Raw genomic sequence first — 15339 nt, 5'->3', positions numbered from 1 at the left:
AACCATGATAAAAAATTTATATCTAAATTAAAAATCGGTTATTTTTAACTCTTTCTTGCAATGAAATTTCAAACTTCTATATATTTAACATAGTAACCAATTTTGTTTTGGTTTGTATTTGAAGTTTCGAAGGATAGAAGAAATCAAGAACAAAAGAAGTTTGAGTAGAGATAAATAGTGTGGAGAGAAAAAATATATTCATTTGTACTAAATAAATTTATGAGATTGACTTGGTTATAATCATTTTAAAAAAAATAATAATATTTCCTCCGTACTAAAATAATAATGACAAATGTTTTTCATGCAGTTTAAAAATAGTTAGTTAAATTAATTTAACTATTATTTCAAATTTTATTGTTTAATATATATCTTGAAAGACTCTAAAATTTATATATTAATATTTTATTAAAACTTTCAAAACATGATGAATAATTTAGTACCAAGATTTCAAAATTAAATATCTTAAGATTTTTTTTCTTCACTATCTAGTAAATTGAATTAATATTAATTATACACACAAATTATTATATAAGGGTAGTATGAAAAAGAGAAAAAAAAATTCTAAAATATAAATAGAACTATTATTTTGCGATACCAGAAAGAAAAGTGGGACTATAATTTTAAAATTGAGGGAATAATTTGTTCCTATATGATTGCCACATAAGTAAGAGGGAAATTTGACGGATTTTTTTTTTAGAATAAAGCTCAAATTGCCATCTAAATTTAGGCTCAACATTCAATTTGCTTAAAATTTAATTTTTTTTTATACAATTTGCCATTGAACTTGCACCAATAGAACAAAATCCCTTTTTTAAGAAAATTTTCTTTTTATGGTTTTAACTAATAAAAAATCACTTAAAAAATTTAAAATTAGAACAAAAAATATAATAATAATTATAACAATTTACAGTATTTGTTAAAAATAATTTAACAAATATTTCATTTAAAAAATTATAGAATAAGAAAAAGATTTTTCATATATTGAAATATTTGGTTAGGATATATTTATTATTTTGTTGTTTGATTATTTTTTTCAATTATATGTGATTCAGATCAAATATTTAATTATATTTTAAGATTTATATCAAATAATTTATTTTTTGGAATAAAAATTGCGCATTTTGTACTTTTCATATAAGTTCAAGGGGTAAATTGTAAAAAAAATTAATTTTTAAACAAATTATATGTTGTGTCTAAATCCAGAAGCAACTCAAACCTTATTTCTATTTTTTTTATCACTAACCAAATATCTTTTCCCACTCTCTTCCTTAAACCTCTTTCTTTCTAGTATTTTCTTCTCAACCTAACAAGTGAAAATAACTTTGATTTTTCAACTTATTGCAATTACACCTTGTGTTTAAGGTTTTAGCAAAATACACCATAAAATAAAACTTACCTCTTGTTTGGAATAAATAAATTTCATAAAGTTTTGTAAAAATTCATTAACAAATCAAAATTTTTATGTTTGATATGAAAAAAAAAAATGAAAAATCCAATTCTATGAATTTTTTTAAAGCCAATTCTGTGGATCTGAATATAATTAAACCAAATTTTATAAAAAAAATATGAAATTTCTAAATAAATTCCACAAATTTAAACAACCCAAAATTTTATGATAAAATTTTTTATCTTTCTAACATTCTAAAATTATTATTTTAAGGGCATTTTAAGAACAAAAGCAAATGAATTTTGAATTTATTCTAAATATAAAAAACTCATTTACAAATACATTTTGAATTCTTATGGTTAAAATAAAATGCAAACATGTCAAATTTAGAGTACTTTTGCATCTCAAAATTATTAATTATCTGTATTTTTTTTCTCTCTCAATAATTTCAATAAGTTAAAAAAATAGTTGCAGAGAGACAATATCGAGATGATTTGCTTGCACAAGGATCAACATTAGAAACATTTTCCACATGTATTTGCATGAAACACAAGCCTTTACGCTATTGGCGAGAAAGAAGCAAACGAAAGCCTTTATGCCATTTGCATGAATACCAAATCCAAAATGGAAAACAGACTTGCTATTTTCTTCTCTTTCTCTTAGCCTGACTTGTCTCCTACACCAAAGCATGGGCTTGAATTTTCTCCAGCACTGGATTTGCTTCTTTAATCCACACTTATTATTCCATCAATGTCAGAAGCAAAAAATTATATATAAATTTCCATTACAATTCAAAGAAATTAATCAAGACCTTGCTATTACATGGACTTAAAATTCTAAATGATCGGATAGAATAGTCCTCGAGATGACAAAATTTTCTGTCAAATGTTACAACAATTTCTCAGCCCTTCTGACCGAGCAAACCGCTATCTTTCTTACCAAAATTTTTGCTTTCAATATTAAAACTACACCCAGAGAGCATTACATAAAAGAACGATTCCTAGTTTCCTACCAAAATTTCTAAAGCTTCATACTCGAGCAAATTCTCTACCAGAAATGCTAGTATCAGGAACTTCACAAGTGTTGCCGTTGTAACCAGTGATGTTCACAACAATTATATTGTCTGTGTAACCACAAAGGCTCTGTCGTGCTACGTATATGCAAGAATACTTACTGCATCTCTACGGGTATGTTTGATCACATTGGATATACTTGTAATTGACATCACTCTGCAGTTGCAATCCTCTTCTCCAATAATGATTCCAAAAATGCTGAACACAGTTTTGTAAGGGGTGGAAGGTTATGTGATGACCCACTAAATATGGTCTCCCATGGCCTCTCAGATGGTACAGATGGAGCCCATGAACTCTGGACTCTTTTTGGGTCAAACTCTGGAAGCTCACCATAGACAGATGTGTACCCAAATTTCCCTAACATAGAAAAGAGGATGAGAAAAATAACAAGCAGCAGAAAGAAATCGTACCCATAAAAACATAGGTTTCAAATGAAGGCATTTGCGCAGTTTTTTTTATGGTATTAAAAAAAAAAAAACAATAAAAAAATACCTTACCTCTCTCATCAAATTATGACTTGTAAAAACTAAATAAATTTGAGGATTAAGTTGAAATATGTGTAAGTTTAATTTAAACCCAAAATAAAATATGAATTCAAACCATAAAATTAACAAATAGTGTAAACTGAGATGCTCCGTTGACTAATTAAATCACTATAATAAAAAAAATATGATGAAAAACCAACATTCAGGAGACAAAATGATTGACTTGACACAACACGTATCATATTTAACAAAAAGATTGGCATATATAAATGAAAATAGATGATAAGGAACTTCAGAAGTAATGATTAACACAGATTAAGGACAAAATTAAGGAAAGTCACCTGCTTCTTCAAGGTCAGTAAAACCATCCCGTTTAATTTTGAGAAATTCATCGGCTTCTTTCCCATGTGGGTCAAAAAGAACATACTCATGATCACCATTTAAGTATGCAAGCAAGGATTTAGGTGGTTTCCCATCAAACATGTTTTCTGTAAAAGATTGATTCACATGAAGGAAAGCGAGAGCTCCTCCCTTGGCCTGCAAAACAGGATAGTAGATCAGAATAGTAAGTCATTTAATGCACAGATATTTAGCCCATGCAAAAGAACCAGATAATATGTAACCAACACATGGCAGTAAGAATTAGATTATCTCATACCATGCCACCAAGAACATATCTTTTAGGCATTATTTCATAATAATGAATCCTAAACCACAGGGGAATGTGCAGAACAGGAGGAAATTCTGCATATTGTTATCCCCCTTAAAATTCTGCACCAAGTGTTGTGTCTATTGGTATTATGAAATCTAACTTTTAATAACCACAGTTTTGAAATCCAGACCGAACAGGCTGGTTCAACCAGTTAACATACGAATAAGTCACATTTCCACTTCAGGTTTAGCATTTACCCAGGATTGGTCAAACCGATCTGTTGACCAAGAAACCAGCCAGGTTTTGACCATCAACCAGGAAACCCAGATGGGTTTGACATGTCTATCAGTTTGCTTTCTCAGCATGCAAAAATGAAATTTTAACCACAATTGTTTTACTAAGTCTTCTAATAGAGACCAGTGAGACTATCACCTCCAAACTACAATGATTTTGTTGTAAAATTATTTTTCATGTTTTATATGTTATCATTTTTCTCAAATAAAATATTCACTTCAATTTATAAAAATACTTTTACTCAACCTTCTTACACACTTTTATTTTATTTTTTTTAATTACAGTTTGGAGTGAACTGTAGTTTATTTAAGTTAACTTATGATCTTTAATAAATTTTACCAATTTAAAATTATTTTATGTGATGTTTTAATTTAATTATGGTTGAACCCTTGTTCGACTTGGGTTCAACCGATGACCTTTAACCCTCTGCCTTCTGCAGTTCAAAGACACAGATGCATCTTAGACCTTGTTATTAACCCAGTAAATGAGAGTCAATACAAAGCTTTATGGACAACTCTATTGAATAAAGCATACCGCTCTAACCAAAATAATTAAACAAACAAAAAAACTACGTAAAATACCAAAACAAAATATGCAAAAAACTCAAATTGTTAATTCATCATCAAGTTTTACATGAATCAAAGCAAAAGTAGAACTACTGGAGGCACCAGATGAATTAGATTCAATAATGCATGTGGCTAGGACTGGGACAGATTTTTACCTTATTCACCAACCAGGTAGAAATCGGAACAGGATCTGCTGCATTAAAAAGTAAAATCACTCCATCCCTTCCTCTAAAAGTTCTTTCATTAGATTTGTCGTATTTAGATGATTTAGGAAGAAGGACAAGAGCAGCGAAAGAAGATAAGTCTGTCTCAGTGGCTACAACTGCACCAATTCCTACACGGCATTAGGTCAAAAACATGAAAGAATAACAAATGTTGAATTAGACCATAGTTTTATAATTATTTCCAGAAGCAAAACCCCTTATGCATCACTCACCAGAAAACGTTAAAAATCTAATTCAATAAACCTGATAGCATTTTGCATAAAAACATTGGGGTATTCTGCAAATACGTTTCAAAGACTAACACTCGTCATAAAGCTAGCAATTAGACAATGTTCCTTACCCTCCTAAATATTCATCATCATATCAATATATATATATATATATAATCTTAGACAATGTGTGAAAGAATCCAGTAAAAATAATAATAGTATACTTTTTTTTGGCACTTCATTTTTAGATGTATCAAGTGAAGCTGAATAAAACATTTGGAGCTCAAATATTTTTATCTTCCATGTTAAATGGTTGTTGAATTAGTCTTGCCTTCATCGTCCTAATAACTCAGAATAATTAAAACCTTTATGTAGTCTATAGATTATGACTATTTTTCCTGAAAATAAGAAGTTTGATGTGAAACAAATTTTTGTTTTACAAATTCTGGAAAATTTTAAATAAGATCAGATACATGGGAGGAGCTAGGAATACGCTTTCTATGAGTAATTAGAATTTTGTATTTCTAGAAAAACCATGTAAATTTGAGGAACTTCTTAGTTTTTGGATTTTTAATTTGTTAGTCTCATTATAGCTATACTCAGAAATCAAAAGGTGGTTATAAAATGGAAGATTAAAAGGTCTATTGGTATTGGAATTCAACATGTACTTAAGTTAGTGTTACATATGTTTGATCAAATGCAATTTTATAGTTTGATTTTTGATAACCTTCTCCAGACATAGCTAAATAGTAGAATATAATCTTCACATTCTGTGAATTTGCTATATAAGAAAGCTAATAGCCACAAATTATATCAACTAGTTCAATAAGCGAAATATGTGAATTGAGTATATACGTTTATTATAACTATATTCATAATTATGCCACGCAGAACAATGGTACACAAGTAGTTCTGATGATTGAAGCGTCTCTCCTACTTTCAGACAAATACCATAAAATTTCAGATTAAATTTCTCAAAAGTCAAAAGTGGCTGAAAATTTGAGCAGTAACCATGAGATTAGCAGTATTCTAGGAAGTAAAAAAAACATCACAAGGTAGCAATTTCAAGAAAATAATTCATCCTAAAAAAAAAAGAGATCTTCACCTTCTACATGAAGCCCGTATGACCAAGATATAGAAAGCTTTGACATGCTCCAAACAGAAAGTTGCGGCTTTGAACCCCATGATACAGAAACAAGATACTCGGACTTCCCTACAAACGAGAGGGTCACAATTGGCTGCAAGAAGTTCCATAAAGCATAGTTAAAACAGTATCTACCATAAACGCAAGATGGAGAGACGGAAGAGATTTATCAATGCAGCATGGTAAAAAGCCATAGCATGTGAAATCCAAGAAATTTTACGTTTCATCGTTTGACAGAAAACAAAATTAATGGAATTGAAAGGTATTTTGGAATAAAATTAAGTGGTTTAAATTCCATCATTAAATGGTGGAATTGAGGTCGGAATTTATCAATTCTATGGATTGTGATCTATTTATTCTCAACCAACCAAAGGAATCTATCAAATCCATGAAATTTTTAAATTCCATCGATTCAAATGACTACGAAGGCTATATCTTGTTTTGTCTTAGCAGTTTATTATTATTATTTATTTACCAATAAAAGTTCCTTGCTTAATAGTAAGAGAGAGTTGAAATTTTTAATGCTACCAACTAAAAATTTTTAAAAACATGCCCCTAATTGTTTCAATGGTTATGATTGAGCAGGCATCAAAATGGACAGTTATTTTTGAATAGTAGTAACTCCTACCAGCACCACAAGTGAAAACTGAAACCTAAACATAGGAGGAAGTTACCATTATTTAAGAGACAAAATAGCAAAAAACTCCACGCCATGTCCTTCAATATTGTGAAAGACCATTACAAACAATTAAGCTAGGGAAAATTCCAATGTATCTCCCGATTGAACAAAATTAGAATAGTTTTCATGCATCAATGCAGATCTGTCGTGCATGAACATATTTGATGTATGTGTGGTTGTTTGGTGCACAGTGCATGTCAGACAACAATTGTCAAATGTCAAAGAATCACCATGAGAGTCTCCCCAATTACTGCCACAAGAACATTCTTGTCAGGGTCCCATAATGTAATCACAGTTTCAGCAGCAACAGCAAGAACAGAACCATCATGAGAAAATGCAGCAGCTGTCATTGGCTTTTTCCTGTGAGTAAAGAAATCCAAATGTGAAAAAAAGGGAAAAAAAGATACTAGGACAGCCAAGTTGTGTCCCCTAGCATAAATTTCATGATTATAATAGATAAGCCAAACAACAAAGAAAAGAGAAAATAAGTATAGCCACCGAAAGAAAAAGGATAAGGAACAGAGAAATGAAGGTGTGACTTCAGGATATGCTGAAATGCAATGATTTCAAATTCTCCCAGTGTTATCAGAATCTTACAATTCACAACAGGAATCGTGCGATTCGATTCAATTTTCATACTAAACGATTCGAATTTTATGGGTGAATTGGAATTGACCATGAATCTTACGGTTCGAATTGATTCTCATGTCCAATCATTATCTTACCCAACAAAACAAGTGGAAAAAATCAATATAGAGAAAGAAAAGCAAGAGAATATAGCTATGTTAGAAGATCAAGATAATAATTTGAAAATGATAATGAATGAATATGGATTTGGATAGGAAATTTAATGGCTTGACAGTTACTTTGTTTTAATTTTAAATTTTAACTTCATAGTTTGATATTTTGAGCTTGACAACTACACAAGTCATTAGGTTCTTTTTCATTTTGTGCTTAGTACATGAGGAATTGAAATTTATTTAAATACATTATTTCAATTAAATTTTTAGTATATTTTGATAAAATTAAAGGAAATATATCCATAACTATATATACACTTAATTTTGAAAAGTTTTTACTGAATCTTATGATTCGATTCGATTCTCGATTCTCAATTCTAAAAATAAAAATTTCGATTCTCGATTTGACAACTTGGGTTCTCCTATACAGTGCGCGAGTCATTTTTGTGGCAGTCCTATTTACTTATCCAATTCATGGGGCGACAACATAGTTCAAATCTCAATCTATAGTAGCAACTTGAGTTACAAAACTTCCAAGAGTTTTCCTTCCTTTTCAATACATGCTTAAGGACTAGACGGTCAATTTATTCTGAACTAGAGAATACAAATTTTGTGCTATCCTAGAGAAAGATACGTTTTGCCATTAATATACTCAGCAGAAGATGGTATACATTTAGAGTTAGGTTTTTTGAGAGCAGATTGAGTTGGAGATGAATATAATTAAATACAGAAAGTTCAGATGAATATATGGAGTGAGCAAAGATCAATTGAGTGAAAGAATATTTTCTCCTATTGATTAAGAGATCCAAATTAGATGGGGACTGAATATGCAAAACAAAATATTCAAGATTATGTAATTAATTACTCCTATTAACTCAAAAGAATAGACGTATAAGAGAGATAGTGAGAGAGCAGTGTAAGATTTAGAAGAATGAAAATTGAGGGAATGAGTCTTCTTTTGGGAATTTTATTATTAAATGGTCTTGGATTAATTTAAACTAGTTACTAGTTAGTCAGTCAAGTACTGGAAAAGGCAGTCCGACAGAATTCCATGATTCATTAGCCACCCCATGGACTGTTAGCTGACTTACGTCTGATGTCAGCAAAAATTTGGATAGCAAACAGTAATGCTCAGATTTTATGAATGACTAGAAACTAACCCATTATTTGAGGAGTTATAAATACCATACTCTAGTTCATCTTTTGACAAATTTACATTGCACCCTATAATGTAAAGTTTCTCACAATAATGTAAAGTTTCTCACAACTGTGTAAAGGCAGTTCAGAAAATAAAAAAGGAACAATTAAATCCTCAGAAAACTGAAATCATACTTGTACGAGGCCACAGCATGGCAAGTCCATCTAGAATTGGTAAGCACTTGATCTTTCTGCTGAATACCATTGTTGCAAACCCAAATCTGCAACATTGGAAAGGAAATATAAATTTTGTTGGTAGCATATTACAAAAAAATTCCACTGTTTTACGTCTACCTTAAAGTCCCCGCCATATGAAGAGCTCACAGCCATGCAACGGGTGGGATGAAATGCAATTGAAGAAATGCCAGCATCCCTGTGAAATAAGCACTAATAAGTATTTGTTACTTCTGTGCAATGCATGTACAGGCAATATACTTGTGTCAACATATTACATTTAGAAAAATAGATATTGAACCAACACAGATACTTCACTAGACGGCATGACCTTTTCCAACACCCAAAATGAGCTGATTTTTCTTAGGGTGTCTCACAGTTTGCTTATCCAATCTGTGAACATCTCTTCTAAACTAAATCCAAGTGACAGATATAATAATTTGCTGGACTGAAATTAAATCAGTAAAACTAGTTATTTGATTCTTCTGATTCAAGTTAGCAGATTTTTCAGTTTATTCCTGTTTCCAATCCAAAACAATAAACTATTGCTAGATCTACTCTATCCACAACAATCAAATACCTTAAACATCCCTAATTTGCATAACCAAAAAGCCACTATGCAAAAAATAAGGAGACAAACCCCAATGCAAAAACCTATCATCTAATCTAAAAAATTGTAACCATAAAGAAAAAGGACAAATACAAATAGCTGAAGGCTAAGAAAATTGTCGATCTGAATGCCAGTAAACCTGCAAAATTGAGGAAAACAGATAATAAAGATGAGGCAGAATAGAAAAAGAGAAATCCTGTGGGTGAAATGACAGAAAAGATGCATCAGTTAGAGAATCTGGAAATAAGGAATAGAAGAGAGAAGAAAGAAAAGAAATAAATACATGTGTGGATTTTTTAAACAGTGTGAGCAAGAAAAGGGTCAGGATGAGGAAAAAGAGTGAATATGGAAGGTAAAATTTATGAGAGAGAGAGAAGAGGACAGAAAAAAGATAGGTAAGAAGGAGAAATTACTGTTTCTAGAAAATGGAATATAACAGAAGTTAGTGAAGTGGGCAGAGCCGCATTATGTGCAAGGAACAGTGGAAAATTGAGTAAATGGTAAAATCTCAAAAGAACATTGAAGACATCAGGCTTCGCCAAACTGTCAAAAACAAGGCCAATATCGCTATTTTAATAGAAACTCCACCTCATATGAGTATATAATATTAACAATTGATTCCATAAACAAAGAAACACATGAAATAACCAAATGCTGGAGGTAAAAATCAGTAAAACCAAACAATAATGTGCAGGTAAATATTTCCTTCTAGTTTTCCATTGCCAAAGAAAAGTGTGTTGGCCCATAGGGCAAGAACAGCATCCTCGAAAACCTTCCATAAATTTCTCTCATTTTCTCAACAAGTAGGCTAGGGCCAAACCTGTGGGGTTCATAAACAATGGTGGACAAGCTGAATGTCTTGTTATCTGATCCCAATGCCCAAAACTTAAGACAAACAAGTCCACCTAAGCCCTCCTCAGCAAGCTTCACTTCAGCAGTACTCATCATAGAGCCATCCAACGAAAGAGCAACTAAAGTCACAACTACCTATGGAAAACAATATTCAATTTATTAATTTTGTTTATCACAATAACAAAATAAATTCAAATTAAATGTATGAAAAGCAAGTTACTAGAGATAACAGTGCGAATTTAAATGACCATCGAGGTATCATCTCAATAAAAAGAAATAGCAAAGGAGCAACTATATTACCGTGACTTCATCACCAGGTTGATGGTTTCTTTCACAAACTTGAACCTGTTGGAGGCACATTTAGGAAGTTCAAATCCAACTCAACCAATTAATAGTCATAAAAATTGCAGGCAAATGTTTATGCCCCAACAAAATAGTGTATAAGCTGCACATTGACAGGATTGAGGTACATATCATGTCCAACAAAAATCAACAATAGAAAATTAAAACTTTCAGCTGGAAAAGAAATGAAACAACTAACTAAAGTTTCAAGGTTTCTTAAATAATAGTATGTTGTACATAAATATATACACACACATCAAGCACAAAAAAGAAACTGCCTATATCAGGAAAAACAAACAAGAGAATACTTTTTATCAAGCTCATTAAATGAAACTCAATAAAAATCAAATAAAAACCCATGTTGAAATCTTGACCTCAGAAATTCCACGGTTGTCAAACAGGCTATATAGCTGGATGCAATAGTTCTCCGCACGTAAGGCCACTAAGCCAGCATTGTGATCAAAGGCAACCCCACCACATAAATCCTTGTGTATCTCTTGAAATGAACAAGGAAGCTGAAATAAAGCACAAGAACTTCTTAATGGATTATTATTATTTCCCACAAAATGGCAATAAATTGAAATACATGAATGAAACTGTTAGAAAATGAACTTGCTATGTAGAACAGTGTTTTGTTTACACAGTATTTGATTGATTCTAGTAAATAGGAAGATACTTATCCTGAACATGCCACACTAAAGGTTAAAAATAAATCTTTTGTTCTACTTTTTAGGCTAGACTTAATGCAATCAAGATTACAGATAATCAAGGAAATAAAAGAATAAGATAGAAATTCCTGCATGAATAGGCTTGCATACCAAAACTAGCAATAGAATTACACAGGCAAACCTTTGCACCCTTGTCCATGAGAGATATTTGAGACATGCACTTCATTTTAAACAAGGGTTTCATTTTGGATGCAACAAACAAGTCATGAAATGTAGTTGATGATAAGACTCGAGCAAATCAATACTGCTTGTATTTGATCAAGGAGCTTTTTTGAAATTTATTGAATTCTCTTATTCTCCTAAGAAAATAAGGACAGTTCCTTGTTAAACTACAGTAAAAGTCACTCCTGAGTGGTTTGCTTTAGTTGTCAATATTCTGTGATGCTAAAGAGTTCACTGTTCATTGCATGCAACAATTAGAACCTTCAAATATATGTTTTTTGCTCTTTTCAAATTAGGCTATTTAACTTGCCCATATTTTGAAATTCCAGATTAATTTGCAAATTGCAACATTTAACACTATTTTCACTATTAGCAGCCTAGCTTAAATCTTGTTGTTTATTACCAAAAATAAGCTAATCCTTTTTCTTATATCTCATTTGATGATCTACATCCCAGAGAAAATGATATGCATCAAACCAAAAAAAGTACTGCAACCTAACAAGTTAGCATATCAATTAAATGCACTTGAATCCTACTTCATAGGAAACAACTCCATAGGAAAATTTTCAAGAAACAAGTTCCAAAAGTATATCATAAGGAAACAAGTGAGACCTTATTATGTCTCTCTCTACCACTCCCTTACTTCATTATCCTCTCTTTTTCACTCCCACTTTTTTACTGACCCCTGTACCATCAAGTCTTATCTTGATTATTTGAAATAAAAGTTTCTCCATAACTTTCCAACTAAGAAGATTAAAAAGACTTTCCAATTAAGAAGATTATAAAGCTCACTACTTATTTTCATGGCATGCACAACTAAACAGCTAATCAGATATAATCAAGCCAGCAAAGTCTGCAAACAGATAAAACTAACCTTGATCCCCGAAATGGACTTTAAAATTTCCATGGAAGGCATTTTCAATATATGAATTTGATTATCTGCACAAGATATCTAAGGAGCATAGTTTTAGGAAAGCTAATAAAACAAACTAATTTTTATAATTCTTTATCCTTGTAAAATGTGAATGAATTCCACTTACTGACGAAAGAGAAGGATCTGGAGAATCTGTGTAATATAGGAGTGGAGATCCAATTCGTGGCAAAAATTTCTTCTTCCCTGTGTCTAGTTGCCAAACCACAAGAACTCCTTCCTTTCCACCTAGACACCAATCACATTGTACATGAATAAACAATCCAGAGGATCAGGCCATTAAGAAGAATAACCAAAAAGGCCATGTCAATTATGTTCAGATATCGTCGATGGCTATATGATAATGAAGCACTTTCAATTGTTGCAATTTGCAATTGCAACACAAAACAAAATTAAACTATTTGCTAAAGTGGATCACTTTTATCCCAAAATTCATGTATATGACTAGCAACATCTACCAGAAGCAAAGTTTATTACGCATGAACATTAAGGAAAACATGACAAGGTGCTCTTCAAGAGTTAATTTACTACATGATATACCATATAACCCACCAATCAACTCCAATAATATCTGATAACAGGTCCATCCATTTTCCTCATTCAAGTTAAGCTACATGTATGACAGGCAAAAGAAGGTCTTACCCACATATCTGTATACTTTTTGTTACCTGAGTACAAATACGCTCCATCAGAAGAGAAATAGAGGAAGTTTACTTCAGCAGAGTGCCAATGCCATGTCGTGCAAGACTCAGCATCATCATCACCCCTCACTCCAGGTCTTTCTTCCTCATTATTCATTGATCTTTCACTCACTAGTCCATTGCCTGCAGAAAATATTCTATTTCCATAACCCCTCCAAATCAAAATTCTTCCTGTCACATCCCCTGCAGCAACAATTCTCTGAGTCGGGTGGAATGCCAGAACTGTCATTTTTTTTGTATGATGCAGTGTGATCTTTCTAGCCGCAGCACGCTCATGATCTGCACTAGGCACCTTCCATATGCTAAGCCGGCGCTTGCTACAGATTCCAAAATATTTTCCAGTGCAGCTAATAGTTATGGGTAGAGGTTTCTTTGTCTGTCAAAAATAACAAATAAAACATCACAAACCTAACATATACAGATGTAAAGCATCTTAGAAAATCGATCAGTCTACTGGTTAACAAACATTCTTTTTTTTAGAAAAAAAATCTTTAGTTGACAATATCCAAAAGAAGTACACAAAAAAATTGATGAAATCAGCAAGCATTTCTATTAACATAACCATCAAATAACCTAAAATGAATTCCTAAATTTAAATTAATGTCTCTTACTTTCAAATTTCAAACAGCTTAAGTGTTTATGATGACAAAAACTTGATGTATAATGAAATAATAACTAGAGTTTGAGTTCAATTATTTGAGTTTTCACCTCTGCCAAAATCATTCCAGCAGCCAGACGAGAGTCAGTCAAGTTAAATTTGATGACTTGTCCACGTAAACCTTTTGAGAACATTTCTGGTGCTTTAGTTTTTTCAGTAGACAAATAAGCAAAAACTTTAGGTGGCTTTTCATTGCTCTCAGCTGGTTGGCCTAATATTGATGGAATCACCTGAAAATAAGTTTAAAAATTTAAAAAAATAAAAAATAAAATAAAATAAAAAATTAGTGTTGCATTAAAATGTACAAGAAAAGAAAAGATACAAACATATATGTGTGTGTATATACATATGCTATTATGTCAATCCCACTGTTTGAAACAAAGACGCTGTAAATTTATACTGATATGAATTAACACACCCAGTTCCTCAAATACAACCAAAATTCCAAAATTTAACCACCAACCAATATCTAAAATCACAATGTTTATCTAAGCAAGCAGTTAGAACTAAAAATCAGCTAATGTTGACACTAAGTGCAAACTAAATTCAGTTTAAAAGAAATACCATGGAGAAAATAGGGAACTTAATATCGATAGTCTTGATCAATTCCGGCACCGAAAAATCCCAATACCGAATAGTCCCATCAAGCGAAGCCGTCCAACAATAGCACAATATCTTGCTCGCCTGAGTCGTAGCTGGCACCACAATCACTGCCGTCACCAGAGCTGTATGTCCTTCCAGAGATGTTACCTATGAAAAATGCATATGTTGAATTAATAAATAAAGGGCTTAGCTCTTTTTTTTTTTTTTTTTTCAGCATAAGAGCTTAGTTTAAAGAACAAACTTTGTAATGCAATATAACACTGTTAAATAGGGGAAAAAAAATACCTGTAAGCCAGTGGCAGCGCTGAAGATGGAGACGGAGTTTCCAGAGCAAACGAGGAGTCGCTTTGCATCATTGGAGAAGGCTGGCGGAGAAGAGACGTAACTTCTACCGCCCCGTATCATGCTTATTGGATTTTCAGGTTCAAATTACTGAAAAGAGAGCGATATTCAGTTTCAAATGCGTTGGAGCTGTCGTCTTCGGATGAAAAACGGTCGTCTGCGGCGAGTTGAGAGCAGTCGCTGCGCAGCGTGAAGCGAAACTCGACAGACAGTTGAAAGCAGCAGAGAACGCAAGAGCCTTCAAGGGACGAAGAGGAGGCGACGGACTGAAACTAGAATTTCCCTAGGTCAAAAACGACGTAGGTTCAACTAAATAACAGTCGCTGAATAATCTATAATCTGCAATCCATAATGTATAAATTACATTATCATTATTTATATTCTATTTTATTCTTATATATCATATTATAATATATAATTAGTTTTTATAACGTATGTCGCATGTTGTCGTTACTGGTTTATTATTTCTATGACGTAATTATTGATTATAATGTTTGTTTTATATTATTTAGATTTTTATAATATTAAAATAAAATGTGATTTCATGATTTCATCAAATAGCTAGTCAATAACACAGTTATCTATA

General features: G+C 31.8%; 1 protein-coding gene across 2 annotated transcripts; it reads right to left on the bottom strand.

The window, feature by feature from the left end:
* Window positions 1-2140: 2140 nt before the first annotated feature.
* LOC105636448 (Transducin/WD40 repeat-like superfamily protein) lies at window positions 2141-15050 on the bottom strand. 2 transcript variants are annotated; one of them, XM_012219722.4, is made up of 16 exons: window positions 14697-15050; window positions 14373-14558; window positions 13859-14038; window positions 13118-13526; window positions 12559-12677; window positions 12393-12470; window positions 11003-11143; window positions 10587-10631; window positions 10255-10421; window positions 8945-9023; window positions 8786-8871; window positions 6944-7073; window positions 5996-6128; window positions 4613-4791; window positions 3287-3482; window positions 2141-2817 (listed from the first exon to the last, which is right to left on the bottom strand). In XM_012219722.4, exons 1-16 carry the CDS (start codon window positions 14814-14816, stop codon window positions 2612-2614), a joined length of 2454 nt encoding a protein of 817 aa, XP_012075112.1. In that variant the 5' UTR covers window positions 14817-15050; the 3' UTR covers window positions 2141-2611. The 2 variants fall into 2 exon arrangements, with proteins under 2 accessions (XP_012075112.1, XP_012075113.1); XM_012219723.4 differs by having other exon boundaries at window positions 4613-4779; window positions 14697-15049.
* Between the last annotated feature and the right edge of the window lie 289 nt (window positions 15051-15339).

This window comes from Jatropha curcas, chromosome 8 (genome assembly GCF_041381405.1).
Source record: "Jatropha curcas cultivar XTBG-Jc1 chromosome 8, XTBG_Jcur_1.0, whole genome shotgun sequence".
In the NCBI taxonomy this organism is placed as follows: Eukaryota; Viridiplantae; Streptophyta; class Magnoliopsida; order Malpighiales; family Euphorbiaceae; genus Jatropha; species Jatropha curcas.
This window is presented reverse-complemented; position numbering and strand designations above follow the sequence as displayed.